This window comes from Myiozetetes cayanensis, unplaced genomic scaffold (genome assembly GCF_022539395.1).
Source record: "Myiozetetes cayanensis isolate MyiCay16 unplaced genomic scaffold, myiCay2020 scf16, whole genome shotgun sequence".
Classification (NCBI taxonomy): Eukaryota; Metazoa; Chordata; class Aves; order Passeriformes; family Tyrannidae; genus Myiozetetes; species Myiozetetes cayanensis.
In genome coordinates this window covers 10,646,528-10,660,023 of record NW_026087270.1, presented here as the reverse complement: position 1 = coordinate 10,660,023, position 13,496 = coordinate 10,646,528, and the positions used below count along the sequence as shown (strand labels likewise).

At 64.3% G+C, this 13,496-nt stretch overlaps 3 protein-coding genes across 3 annotated transcripts; 1 reads left to right on the top strand and 2 right to left on the bottom strand.

The window, feature by feature from the left end:
- Positions 1–797: 797 nt before the first annotated feature.
- On the bottom strand, positions 798–2,873 carry LOC126637800 (sulfotransferase 2B1-like). The gene is made up of 6 exons (XM_050311275.1): positions 2,715–2,873; positions 1,983–2,191; positions 1,705–1,831; positions 1,537–1,631; positions 1,283–1,463; positions 798–1,205 (listed from the first exon to the last, which is right to left on the bottom strand). The coding sequence occupies exons 1-6, from the start codon at positions 2,851–2,853 to the stop codon at positions 1,090–1,092; spliced, it is 867 nt and encodes a 288-aa protein (XP_050167232.1). The 5' UTR covers positions 2,854–2,873; the 3' UTR covers positions 798–1,089.
- Positions 2,874–3,545: 672 nt separating this feature from the next.
- On the top strand, positions 3,546–8,350 carry DPEP1 (dipeptidase 1). Its single transcript, XM_050311274.1, is given in 12 exon segments — positions 3,546–3,672; positions 4,035–4,169; positions 5,228–5,360; positions 5,870–6,002; positions 6,088–6,238; positions 6,321–6,390; positions 6,683–6,859; positions 6,956–7,040; positions 7,121–7,196; positions 7,333–7,432; positions 7,434–7,469; positions 7,888–8,350. Coding segments are annotated over 11 exon segments (1,257 nt in total). The 5' UTR covers positions 3,546–3,672; positions 4,035–4,050; the 3' UTR covers positions 8,065–8,350.
- An 886-nt stretch (positions 8,351–9,236) lies between these two features.
- On the bottom strand, positions 9,237–13,296 carry CHMP1A (charged multivesicular body protein 1A). Its single transcript, XM_050311416.1, has 7 exons — positions 13,226–13,296; positions 13,019–13,038; positions 12,436–12,513; positions 12,015–12,161; positions 11,660–11,788; positions 11,361–11,548; positions 9,237–10,692 (listed from the first exon to the last, which is right to left on the bottom strand). Exons 1-7 carry the CDS (start codon positions 13,230–13,232, stop codon positions 10,671–10,673), a joined length of 591 nt encoding a protein of 196 aa, XP_050167373.1. The 5' UTR covers positions 13,233–13,296; the 3' UTR covers positions 9,237–10,670.
- Between the last annotated feature and the right edge of the window lie 200 nt (positions 13,297–13,496).

Here is a 13,496-nt window from a genome sequence, read left to right as displayed (position 1 = left end):
GGACTGGGAGGTGTCCTGCCTGCCTGGAGCATCCCAGAGTGCTGGGGGAGGGGAGGTGGAACAAGCCCCTGGGTGCAAACACCCCAGGAGGGGAGATGGGCAGGGGGAGCATCCAAACAGGATGGTTAGGGCACTGTGGCCCCCTCCCAAAGCATTGGGGAGAGCCTGGGGCAGGATGGGGGGTATCAGGGGGCACTGGGGTGCAGGGGTCAGGAAGGGGGCACTGGGGTGCAGGGGTCAGGAAGGGGAGCACTGGGGTGGAGTGGAGGCAGTGGGGTGCAGGGGGCTCCAGGAGACGGGGTGCACTGAGGCAGGATGGGGGAATGTTGGGGTGCAGGGGGCATCTGGAGGGTTTGCGCTGGGGCAGGGTTGGGACACCAGAGTGCAGAGGGCACTAGGAAGGAGTGCACTGAAACAGGGTGGGAGCATTGGGGTGCAGGGGGCACTGGGAAGGGGTTCACTGGGGCAAGGTGAGGGGATGTTGGGGTGCAGGTGGCATTGGAAGGGGCTGCATTGGGGTATGGAGACTCCAGGGGGAGGGGAGCCTGGGTGCTGCTGAAAAAGCTGGCTCTGTGCCCTGGGCTCCGCTGGCAAAACCTGTCACCCTGCTATGACCCCCCACGGAGCCCGGCACTCCCCACGAGCCTGGCACCCTGCCACAGCCCCCGCTGGCCGCCCGGCCATTGCTCCCGGCTGCTGATAAGGTCCCAAAGGAAGGGTCCCCACCCCGATGTGTCCCTGATAACGCCAGCGCTTCCCGCTTCCCGCCTGACACCCGTGGGAACACACAGCCTGCCTGGGAACAACAATAAATATTTATTTCCGCAGGGCGGTATGGGCGGAAAGAGGGGTCACGGCCACGTGCCCCTGCCTGGGGGGAGCAAGGCCACAGGGATGGCCATAGTGCGCAGCTGGAAAAGTTCCCCATCCCCAGGGGGGTGGCACAGTGCCATGTCCCCCATCCCCATGGGAACCCCTGGCCCCAGGTGACATGTGGGAGGGTGTTGTGGGGTGCCAAGGGTTGCCTACGCAGAGTGCTCCCGCTACAGTTGTTCTCAGCAGGTTGGGGTGAGTGTCCCCCCAGGTCCCTCAGGCCATGGGCCACTGCGTGGGCAGCTCCACGTCCCCCATCTCCTCCTGGTAGCGCTTGTTGAAGAGGGCATTTTGCTGGGGGGAGAAGTGGTCGCGCCAGTCCCCGACCACACCTGGGGGACAGAGGGCAGAGGGGGTCAGGGATGCTGCCCCCGTGCTACCCGTGTGCCTCCAGCCCCTACCTCCTCACCTTTGCGCATGAAGCGGCCCTGGCTGTGGTCCATGATCTCGGGGGGGATGAGGGAGTAGTTGGCCATGGCATTGTCCCGCATGGCAGCAAAGCTGCAGTGCTGCTCCAGGGCTGCCAGCGTTTCTGGGGCCAGCGGGCACCCCAGGAAGGTGCTGAGGCGCTGCGCTGTGCCACGCAGGTCCTGGAGCAGGGGCATGGTCAGCGCTGGGCACCTCTGAGGACGGGGACAGGGACAGGGAAACTGCAGGGCTCACCTGGTGCAGCTCCTCATAGGTGACGTAGAGGATGTCCAGGAGGTGCCGCTGGCCCAGCCAGCCCTTGACATGGTCAAACCAGGAACCATAGTGCACTGGAGGGAGGCAGGAATTGATGGGCAGCCCTGAGGCCGAGTCCCCCCCTCCAGGGACATCCCCAGCCCTTACCTGTGCCCTCAAGAAACTGCGTGAGGAAGGCGTCAAAGGAGCCAGGGTCGGGCAGGAACTTGGCCAGGTGGTGGAAGTGGTAGAAGGAGACGGCGACATCCTTGGGGTTCCTGGCCACATAGATCACCTGGGGGGGACACAGCGTCACCCCCATGGCTGGGGGCATTCTGCTCCACCCAGCTCAGAAAGCTCCTGGCATTTCCCCAGCTGTGGGAATGTCCCTGCGGGGACACCCCAGACTGATGGGGATCCCCCCAGGCTATCTGTTTCCCTCTCACCTTGGCCTTGCTGCGCTGCAGGGCAGGGGCCAGGACGTGGGCAGGCATGTGGGTGGTGAGCAGCCGGGGGGTCTCTGTGTCCCGCAGAGCCTCCCGGCAGTAGATCTGCTCCAGCCAGGGAGCCCGCTCCCAGTTGGGAATGGTCTTGGCTGGGCGAGCGTCCCCAAGGCTGAACATCAGCGTCAGGATCTCCTGCATCCAGGTGGTGCCTGTGGAGGTGGGAGTCAGGTCAGGGCCAGCTCAGCATGGGGCAGTGCATGGCATGGCACCATGGGGTGGCATGGAATGGCATGGCTCAGCACAGCATGGCACTGCAATGGCACGTGCCATCGGATGGCACAGCATGCTGTGGAGCAGATCAGCACAACTTGGCTTGGCACGGAATGGGTCAGCACAGCCTGGCCCTTCCCATCCCACCCTGGCCAGTCCCATCCCATCCTATTCTATCCTGTCCTGTACCATCAGCTCGTCCCGGGGCAGCAACTGGGATGGCAGTACCATGTGGCCCCCCTAGACCCCCACAGAGACACCACTCTGGGGCTGGGACAGTGTGGGGCAGCAGCACAGGGGGCTTGGGGGGCGGGAGCTGCTGGCCAGAGTTCCCCATACTTTGACAGCGGTCCGAGTGTCCCCGAGCCCGGCCCCCTCCCAGCCCCGCCGGCGGAGCCCGGCCCGCGCCCTCCCTCCAGCCGGAGGTCCCCAGCGCTGTCCCCGTGTCCCCCTGCCCCTCACCCGATTTGGGGTAGGTGGCGATGAGCACGTCGGTGGGGCGAAAGGCGAAGGCGGCGGCGAAGCCGAGGGACTCCTGGGTGTGGAGGTGGCCGGGCAAGGCGATGCCCGCGAAGGTCTCGGTCACCTCCATGCGCTCCATGGCCCGCCCGGGTGGGACGCGCCGGGCGCCGCTTAAATAGCGCCGAAAGAGGAAGCGGCCCCGGCGGGCGGGGGGCTGGACTCCCCCGGCACATTCCTGCCGGGAAGCCGGGAATCCGGCCGCGCTGGGGCCATCGACGGGAGAGAGCTGCTGGCAGGGGCTGGAGAAACCCAGGATGGGGTGGGATGGGATTGGGTGGAACGCAATGGGGTGGGGGGGGTGGGATGGGATGGGTTCTTGCATGCCCAGACCCACAATCTCATCCAGGAGAGTCGGGGGAGCCGAGTCACCTCGAGAAAGGCACCGGGAAGCATTGCCGGCCACACCAGCCCGTGGTGACCCTGAGAGGTGCCAGTCCTGCACCATGCCCCACCCTGGGCTCCCCACAGCTGGCACCACGCAGCAGGAAGGGATTCCCATCCCAGCACACACCAAGATGAGGTGTCCAGCTGGACTGACCATCTCCACTTGGCTCCATGCCATTCCCAGCAGCCCCACGAAGGCCTTGCTGAGAAGGACACCACGGCTCTCGTGCCGGAACCAGCTGGGATGCTCAGCACCCACAGATCACAGTGCCTCAGTTTCCCCTCAGGATGCTTCAGGGTGGAGGATCCCAGCATACGTGGAGGACCATCAGCAGCTCCACACCGCGGCTGTGCCACCCCGGCTGCTGCCCCAGCATGTGGTGGCTCCGGCGCCATGGCGGGGGGTGGCTCTGGGGTGGCTGGAGCCCATCCCAGCCCTGCGGCCGCACGCAAGCCGGAAAACATAATTCTCAGCCATTGCAGGCAGCGGCTGCCCGAGCGTCCCAGGACCAGGGTGAGTGGGGACAGGGGTGCTGGGGGTGCTTGGGGTGCCAGTGCTAGGCTGGGGGTGCCCATGGATGCCAGTGCTGGGGAGGCCAAGGCGGGAATGGGCCTGGCATTTTCCCAACCACAAAAAATCTGGGCTTCATTAGAGGGGCTGGGAGCGTCACCGCGGCTCGGCAGAGAGGCCCAGGCACAGCACAGCCACTGGAGCTGGGCTGAGGGAGGCTGTGGAGCCCTGGCACTGCCAGGCGGGCTCAGGGAGGGGCGACACCAGGCTCCTGGTTATTCATTGATGGTGGGAGGGGACGGCAGGAGCAGGGCCCCGTCCCGGTGCATGTGCTCACACGGCAGGTCACCCCTTTTCCCCAGCAGTGCCCAGCAGGAGAAGATGCCGGACAGGAGTGTGTGGGTGCTGGCGCTGGCACTGGTGCTGGCACTGCCCTGTGCCGGGCAGCAGTATCGGGATGAGGCTGAGCGCATCATGACGGACACACCAGTCATCGACGGGTGAGCAAAGGTTGTCTGGGCCCCAGCTTGCCTGGCTGCTCCAGCACCCTGGGAAAAACCCAGCTGGGAAGCCCTACTGGGACAGACCGCTGGGGGATTCCTGTGCTGGGCACCTCTGGGCTATGCAGGAACAGGGAACAGCTTTCCCAGGGAATCCCTGTGCTGGGTGCCCTGGGGTGTACAAGGACAGGGGACAGCTTTCCCGGGGGGGTTTTCATGCTCAGCATCCTGGGGCCATGTAGGGTAGCTTTCCCAGGGGATCCCCGTGCCGAGCACCCCAGGGCTGTGCAGAGACAGGGGACAGCTTTCCCAGGGGATCCCATGGGACCATCCGTGCAGCTGAGGGGATCCCCGGGGCAGTGCAGCCCAGCAGGAGTGGGCAGAGTGCCAGGAAATTGGAGTCAGGCTTCCCCATGGAAAGTCCCTGCTTGTGGAGTTACGTCTTAAGGCATGTCCCCATTCTGTTCTCAGGAGGCTCCAATCCCCCACAGGAACCCCCTGTGGTACCAGTGCTGTGCCACAGCAGTCACTGGAAGAGGGAGAGGGGCAGGAAGAGGCAGGGGTGTGTGACTGTGACAGAAGGGGAAGAAGTGAGAGCCAGCCTGTGGGCCTTGCCCCCCTCTCCCCAGCACTTCCCCAGTGGCACTGCTTAGTGCAGAATAAGCCTGGCAGGATGTCTCTGGAGATGGTGGTGGTAACAGCCCTGCCCGAGGGATGCTGGGCTGGTTCCCCGGGTTCAAGGGCTCGTGGCGGATGGGGATGGAGGCTTGGAGGGGTGCACAGGAGAGTCCTCCAGGGGGTCGCATGTGGGGCTGTCCTCACATGGTTGGAGCTGCTTGGGTGGCTTTTGGCAGGATGGGTGAACAGATGGCAGGAAGGATGATGGGTGGATGGATAATGGATGGAAGATGGATAGGTGGATGGATGGATGGATGGATGGATGGAATGACAGCCAGATGCAGGGACTGTGTATGCAGCCAGCCAGGAAGGTGGGCAGCAGGAGGCCGGGAAGGCAGAGGGCCAGGCTTCCCCTCAGTGCCTATCCCTGCCCTACCCAGGCACAACGACCTGCCCTGGCAGCTCCTCAAGAGGTTCAACAACCAGCTGAGGGTGCCAGCAGCCAACCTGACACTGCTGAATGACACCCACACCAACATCCCCAAACTGCGCCGCGGGCACGTGGGCGGGCAGGTGGGATGGAACGGGGGCAGGGGGGAGGGCACCAAGGCAGGTGCTGGGGAGGGCAGGGGGCACCAGGATGTGCAGGGTCACCAATGAGGGCACTGGGGAGGATAGGGGGCAATGGAGTGGACAGGGACACTGGGGAGGGCACCGGGGCAGGCAGGGGGCCCTGGGGTGGGCAGGGGTACCAGAAAGGGCACTGACATGGGTAGGGACAATGGGGTGGGTACCAGGGTGGACACCGGAGTGGATAGAGGGCACTGAGGAGGACACTGGGGTGGGTACCAGGGTGGGAAGAGGTCACCAGGGTGGGCATGGATACTGGTGAGAGCACTGAGGAGGACATCAGGTCAGGCAGGAGGCACTGGGGAGGACACTGGGGTGGGCAGGGGCACTGGGGAAGGCACCGGGACTGTTGCAGGGGGGAACTGAGGTGGGTACTGGGGTGGGCAAGGGCACCAGGGTGGGTGGCAGCGGTCCTGGGTCTGTGTCCCCGTGCTCATGTGGTGCCTGGGCAGTTCTGGTCCGTGTATGTGCCCTGTGAGACGCAGAACAGGGACGCAGTGAAGCGCACGCTGGAGCAGATCGACGTGGTGCAGCGCATGTGCGACCTGTACCCAGAGGCCTTCGCCTGTGTCACCGACAGTGATGGTGAGGGGGCACAGGGCTGGGGCACGGGGGGCTGGAGGTGCTGGTGCACCATGCCCACCCAACTGATGTCCCCCGTCCTCCACAGGCCTCCAGAATGCATTCCAGAACGGGAAGGTGGCCAGTCTCATGGGGGTGGAGGGCGGCCACTCCATCGACAGCAGCCTGGGCGTCCTGCGCACCTTCTACCACCTGGGCGTGCGCTACATGACCCTCACCCACAGCTGCAACACCCCCTGGTAGGACCCTGGGGATGGGGAACCAAGATGGCACAGGGGGATGTGGCCAGGGAGCTGCCCTGATGCTCTCCCTGCTCCACAGGGCTGACAACTGGCTGGTGGACACCAAGGAGGAAAAGCCAGTGCACCATGGCCTCTCAGCCTTTGGGAAGGTGAGGAACAGCATTGGCAGCAGTGCCCAGGAGCAGTGGCTGAGGTGGGACATGGTACTGGCACCCACCAGCTGGGTGATTTGCCCTGGGTGCAGTGTCGTACCCATCCATAATCCATCCATTCTCCACCCACCCATCCACCCACCCACCCATCTGTCCCATCTGCCCCATCTGCCAAAAGCCACCCAAACAGCTCCAGCTGTGGGCTGGGGACAGGTCACTCCCAGGGGACCCTCCCATGCACCCCTCCACACTCTCATCCCTGTCCCCATCCTGGTCCCCGTCCCTGCAGATGGTGGTGGAGGAGATGAACCGCCTGGGCATGATCGTGGACCTGGCCCATGTCTCGGTGGATACCATGAAGGTTGTGCTGAACATCTCCAAAGCCCCCGTCATCTTCAGCCACTCGTCTGCCTATGCCCTCTGCCCTCACCGCCGCAACGTGCCTGATGATGTGCTGCAGATGGTGGTAAGCGGGGGGCATGGCCAGGGCAGGGCAGGGCAGGGGACACCGGGGCCAAGAGGGGCTGTAAGGGGCCGTGGGGCTCAGGACTCTTTCCTCTAGGCCTCCACGGGCAGCCTGGTGATGGTCAACTTCTACAATGAATACGTGACCTGCAAGGACACAGCCACACTGACTGATGTAGCAAGTGAGATGGTGTCTGGGTGGGTGGGTGGGGGCAGCAGCGATGCCCCTGTCCCACTCACCTCAACCCCCCTGTGCTTTCAGACCACATGGACTATGTGAAGAAGGTGGCTGGTGCCCAATCTGTCGGCTTTGGAGGGGACTATGATGGGGTCACACGGTAAAGGGGGTGATGGGTGCAGGATGGGCTGTACTGGTGGGACAGGAGGGGAAGGGGAGTCTCCCTAGCGTCCTGTGTGGGCACACACAGCTGGGGGTTGCAGGGGTGGCCCAGCTGAGAGCTGTGGGTGGCACAGGCTCCCTACCGGCCTGGAGGATGTCTCCAAGTATCCTGCACTGGTGGCGGAGCTGCTGGCGAGGAACTGGACAGAGGAGGAGGTAAAGTTGGCCCTGGCTCGAGAACCTGCTCCGGGTCTTCAGAAGGGTGGAGGAGGTGAGTGGAGCATGGGGAGCACCGAGATGCACATGGTAAGGGGACAGTGGAAGCCCAGGGACACTTGGGCCATGGGGACACAAGGGGCACTGGGTACATTTGGCACAGGGATGTACAGGGCATGGGGACACATGGGGCACGGGGACACTTGGGGCATGGGGACACATGGAATAGGGAACACGTGGGGAACAGGGAACATTTGGGTCATGGGGACACCTGTGTCAGCAGAGACAGGTGGGACATCAGGACACGTGGTATTCAGGGATTTATGGGGACATGGTTGGACACTGGGACACGCAGAGCAGGGGATGAATGGACATGTGTGGGATGGCATAGGGTGGCACAGGGATGTGCAGGGTGGCAGGGCTGTGTGGGGCACTGCCCCTCACAGCAGCAGCCCACCTTGTCCCCATGGCAGGTGAAGAGGACCCTGCAGGGCACACCTGCCCATGAGACACCCATCGCCTTCGAGGAGCTGGACGGGACATGCAGGACCAGCTACGGGTACTCCAACGGTGCCGGCACAGCCCGGCTCCCGCCCACAGCCCTGGCGCTGCCACTGGCGCTGGCCCTGCTCCTCTCCCTGCTCTCTTAGCACCCGGCTGCCACCCTGGCCCTGCCACCCTGCCCAGGGGCTGCCGGGTTGGGCACATTCCTGCAGCTCTTCCTGCCGGAACCACCCGCAAAATAAACCCGTGGCTCGAGCAGTGCCGGCAGCGGACTGTCGGTGTGGGACCTGTGGGGACCCAGCGCCCACAGGCTCCTGGCTGGGGCTGATGAGCCACCCTGGCGTGTCACGGGGCACCGCGGCATGTCACCGGGAGTGGGGTCCCGGTGGGTGCCCACCCCGGGCACCCGGAAGCCATCACTGCACCGGGAGTGACACATCCTGGCAACACCTGGCCAGGGCGGCAGCGCTGCCTCCGCAGGATGCTTCCATTAATCATTAGTTAATTAATTGGCTACTCAATTATCTCCTTAGCAATTTCCTCTCACATTCGGGAACAGCCTGTTTTCGGCGCGGAGGCGGGAGAACAGACAGGAGAAGGAGAGCCATCTTCCTGTGGCATTCGGGATTTGGCTGCGGCACAGAGCGCTCTGCCAGTCCGGCACGGGAAGGTGTCGGGCACGGGGAGGGGAACGGGGACGGAGAAGGGATGAGCACGCGGAAGGGACGGAAACAGTAAAGGGATTAGCACGGGGAACGGACGGGCGCGGAGAAGGGATGGGTACAGCAAGGGGCGGGAACAGCGAAAGGATCGGGACACAAAAGGCTGCACCATCCCCGCAGCCCCATCCCCGGCCGTGAGGCTGCTGTGGGCAGGGGCCGATGGCAGAACCGGGGTGTAGAGCACTGGGGCAGCCACTGGCTGACAATCCCAGGATATCCCCTTGGAAAGCCTGGCTTGTCCCCACGAGGGCCGGGGAACGGCACAGGGACCTGGACCGACCCAACCCCGCTGTGGAAGGGAGCTGAGCTCGAGCTGCCTCAGCCTCCCCAAGCTCCTGCCCACTCCAGTCCCCCCGGTTTGGCCACACGACAGAGTCCCTGCAAGGGTGCAGTGGGGGGCTCCTTTCCCTCCAGCACTCCCAGAGCTGGTACCCCCAGCCACTTCCCGACCCCTGGACAGGCAGAGGCTGTGGGAGAAGGAGCAGCAGCAGCAGCCTCTTCCTCTTGCTCTCCTCAGCTCCAGGGCACCCCCTCGGCACTGGGTTCTGCCCCAGGGCAGGACCACAGTCCCCACTCTGCATCCCAACACACACAGAGGAAGTCCAGGGATTGTTTATTTAAATCCATGGGAGGGGAGGGACACAGTTTGGGGAAAAAGAAGGCAAATGAGACAAGCTTAAAAAAAAAATCACCAAGGAAACCACAGAGACACAGCCCAGGGAGGGGGGAGCAGGTCCAGGGCCCCCCAGCCCCATGAGGACACCGTGCAAGGGGGCAGGAGCCAGGCACAAATCTCTGGGGTCCCCCTGCTTCCTGCCCAGCCCATCAGGAGGTGACACAAGATCCAAACGCTCTGCCATAGATCAAAGCCACCCCCTCCTCAGCACAGAGGAAGGCTCCGTGTCACCAGACACACGCTGCCAAGGCCACTCAACTCGGGAAAAATAATCAGAGCAGCTGGAAGTGTTTGTGCTGTAAGTGCTGGGGAGGTGACCCTGTGGCCCCCTCGGCCCCCTCCCCATCCAGAGGTCAAAGTTCCTCCTGGGAGAGCCAAAGGAAACAGCGCTTCCTTCCTGGAGTGCTTCCAGCAATCCAGCAGCTCTGCAGTGCCAGGGGTCACATGGGAGTGGTACAAACACCTCCAGCCCCAGGGGAAGATGACAGGGGATGAGCAGCAAGAGGGCACACAGGGAGCAGCCCCTGCTCCCAGCCCAGTGCACACAGCTGGAGGGGACAGCAGATATCCAGGCACGAGGCAATGGGGGTGAGGCAGAGCTGCTCTGGGATGATTCAGCATTCCCAGTCACACCCATTGGGTGGTGGGGGGGACATTTGGGGATGTGTCTGCAGCCACCACAGCTGCTGCAATCTGCTCCCAGTGCTGGACGTGTGTCCTCACTGGTCCAAACCAGAGGTCAGGGCCAGGATAATAATTTCCCGCTGGCAGTGGCTGGGGAATGTGTGGATTGACACGCACAGGGCTGGGCAGGGCGGGTGCTCCAAAGGGCACTTCATGGTATTGGGCTGGGGGTGTTGGCCCGGTGTGACACGGGGACAGCGACCGGGAGGGAAGGGATTCCATGGTGTCACCGCCCCTTTCTGCAAGGCACCGACCTCCCCAGACCCACAGCCGGGCACAGGACCCTTCCCACAGCGCTGTGGGGGACAGGGAGCCTCACGGGGATCTCCCTCCTCCCAAACAGCTCCCAGGGAACTCACAGCACAGCCCCAGAACAAGGAACATCAGAGGAGTTGGGGAGCAGCACCCTGAGACCAGGAGAGTCCCCTTAGTGTTCCATCAGCAGCGGGACACAGGGCGCTGCCAGGCACCAGCAGCACCTCCCAAATTAAACTCCCCTAAAATCAGCCCCAGCAAAGCATTCCTCAGCCCTGCCAGGATCGGTGCCTGCCTGGGAAGGGCCGTCACCCCCAGAGGAACAGTCCCGAGGCAGGGGGTGGGGACGGCAGCGGGAGGGGGTCCCGGCCCCTCCCCCCGCGGCTGTTCCAGCGATGCCGGGGCCGCAGGAGCCTCAGTTCCGCAGGGCAGCCAACCTGGATGGGAGAGCAGGAGAGGGGAGGGAGTCAGAGCAGCAGGAACAGCCACGGCTCGGGTGTGTCCAGGGAACGGATCTGCCTGGGAACCTCCCAGAAATCCTGCCCTGGAGACGCAGCCATGGCAGCCAAGGGTGAACTCAGGGTGTCTGTCATGGACACCCCAGAGGCACCATGCAGAACAGATCCCTAACTCCTCTTCTCCTCCTACTCCCTCCCCCAGGACTGTCCTGGTCCCTCTCCCTGCGCTGTCCCCACACCGCAGCCCCGGGGCTGTGCCTGGATGGGCCTGTGATGCTGGGAGAGAGCAGGAAAGGAAGTGCAGCAGCTCCTGCTGGGGCAGTTCCAGGCAGAGCAGCTGCTCCAGAGCCATTTGCAGGGCAGTGCCAAGCACTCTCGGGGCAGAGCAGCTACCTGAGGGCAAGTGTGCAGCTGGGGGGGGGGGGGTGTCTGTCCCACCCTTCTCCCACCCATCCTGCCCCTCTCCCACTCACTGCCCAGTGCCAAACCCACCCCCTCCCCAAGGCTGTGGCCTTGGGGACTTTCCCAAGCACGAGGGAGGGGGCTCAGCCCTGTCAGCCCCCTGGGATGGGCCAACTCCCTCCCTTCATGCCAGTGAGGGATCCCTGGAAAGACTGGAGGTGCCCAGGAGCCAGGACGGCACCAACCTCCGGGACAGCTGGTCCTCCTGGGAGCGTACGGAGCTCTCCCCCACGGCCGAGGCGCCCTCGGGCAGCTGGCTCAGCTGGTCCATGATCTCCAGCCCGTTCTCCTCGGCGATCTGCATGATCAGGCTGTCCACCTGCTCCTGCGGCGTGCTCAGTGTGGTGGCAGAGCTCATGGAGTCCTCCATGACCTGGGACACACACAGCCCTGTCACCCTCCACGGCTCTTCCAGGCTGAGACCCGCTGGGAATCCCACCAGGATCCCACCCCATCCCACTCTCCCTGTCCCCCCATCACTCACCGACGTGTGAACATCCAAGTTCTGCACCTGCTGCTCGAATTTGTCCATCACTGCTGACACCTTCTGTAGGTCCATGGAGCTCAGGGCCTTGTCCAAGGCCTTGGTCACCTGAGCCATATTCTTTGTCACCTGCAAGACGAGATTCCTTCAGGACTGCCCCGAGGGCTATGGATGAATCTGAGCCCTGCTGTGAGGCCCTCCCAGATGGGATGAACCTGCTGAGGGGGTCTGAGCCCACCAGGCTTGGTGGGATCGGGATGGGGAGCCCGAGGCGTGTGGAGGCAGCTCCGGAGAGGGGAAGCTCCACGTGGATACAGCTCCATCCTGAACCCCCAGACCCCCCCGGGGCTCTTACCCCCTTCATGGTGACGGCTGTCTGCACCTTGGAGGCCACAGCATCCACCCTGGACGCCATCCGGAGCCAGTTGAGCCCCTCGTTCTTCTTCCGGATGGCATTCTCAGCATAGACCCGGGCACACTCCACGTTCTTCTGCTGCAGGGCCTGGCACATGGAGAATCCCTGCTCAGAGACCCCCCCCAGCCTCAAACCGCCACAGTGGGGAGTTCCCAGCAGGGAGCAGCTCCCCCAGGAGCTGGGAATGCGCTGGGTCAGGAATCAAACCCCTCCTGGTGTTGCTGGATGTGCCACGAGCCCCAAGCAGATACAGTGTAAGGTGGGGAAGGGACCGGCCCCTTCCTTGTTCTCCCAGGGCAGGAGGGGGGATCTCCAGCTGCCCCCATGGAGCTGAGCTCCCCCAGGATGGGCCCACACACACCTTTTTGACTTTGGCTTGCTCAGCCTTGGAGTCCTTCTCGGCCTTCTTGGAGAGTTTCTCCAGCTGCTTTGCTGTGAACTGGGGAAAACGGGGACAGAGTCATGGGATGGGTTGGGTGGGAACGGACCTCAAACACCATCCAGTCCCACCCCTGCCATGGGCAGACACCTTCCACTAGACCAGGTTGCTCCAAGTCCCATCCAACCTGGCCTTGGACACTTCCAGGGATGGGGCAGCCACAGCTTCTCTGGACAACCTGTGCCAGGGCCTCCCCCCGCTCCCAGGGCAGGATTTCTTCCCATATCCCACCCCACCCACCCTCTGGAGTGGGAACCATCCTCCCGTGTCCCAAATCCCAGTGCGCCCTGGCCCAGCCCGGCTGCCTCACACCGGTCTCGGCTGCCCGACTCTCTGCCCGCGGCACCCCCGGTCACTCCCACGGGCCGGGGCTCCTCCCGTGACGGTCCCACCGCAGGAGGAGCCCCGATGAGGCCGAACCAGCGGTGGAACCGGCTCCGGGACCGCCTCGGGACCGGCGATACGGGACGGAGAGGAGGTGGAGGGGCTGTCGCTGTGCCCTCACCTTCAGCTGGAAGAGCGTGTCTGGAAGGGAAGGAGAGCACAGCGTCAGCGACACGACCGGGACCGGGGCAGCGGGGTACCGGGAAACCGGAGCCCCGCCACCGCGTCCTTGCCCTCGGTCCCGGCTCCTGCCTCCCGCCCTCAGCCCCGCCCTCAGGCCCAGCCACAGCCCCCCCGGGAGCCCCCGGTGCTGCCCAGCCCCCGGTACCGTCCATCCTGTCCCGCCGCCGCTTCCGGGTTCCGCCGCCGCTTCCGGGACCCGCATCCGCCGCTTCCGGGGGGGCGCGAGCCGAATCTCGCGAGAGCAACAAAGCCTCGGGGGCGTGAGGGGAGTCAGACGGGAGAGGGCGGGACCACGTGCATTGGAGGCGTGGTCAATGCACAGATAGGCGTGGTTAACCTTGGGTGTGTCACACATCGGGGGCGTGGTCACAGGGCGGGGGCGGGGTCCGACTGGGACGGGCAGTCACTGGGCGGGA

Excerpts from the sequence above, each read along its gene's own strand:
- CHMP1A (XM_050311416.1), bottom strand. Across the intron at positions 12,514-13,018 it reads ACACGCTCTTCCAGCTGAAG|TTCACAGCAAAGCAGCTGGA; the intron begins GTGAGGGCACAG and ends CGTTTTCCCCAG. Across the intron at positions 10,693-11,360 it reads GAGGACCAGCTGTCCCGGAG|GTTGGCTGCCCTGCGGAACT; the intron begins GTTGGTGCCGTC and ends TCTCCCATCCAG.
- LOC126637800 (XM_050311275.1), bottom strand. The coding sequence starts at position 2,853 with ATGGAGCGCATGGAGGTGACCGAGACCTTCGCGGGCATCGCCTTGCCC. Across the intron at positions 2,192-2,714 it reads CGCCACCTACCCCAAATCGG|GCACCACCTGGATGCAGGAG; the intron begins GTGAGGGGCAGG and ends CCACCTCCACAG. Across the intron at positions 1,464-1,536 it reads CCTATGAGGAGCTGCACCAG|GACCTGCGTGGCACAGCGCA; the intron begins GTGAGCCCTGCA and ends CCCCTGCTCCAG.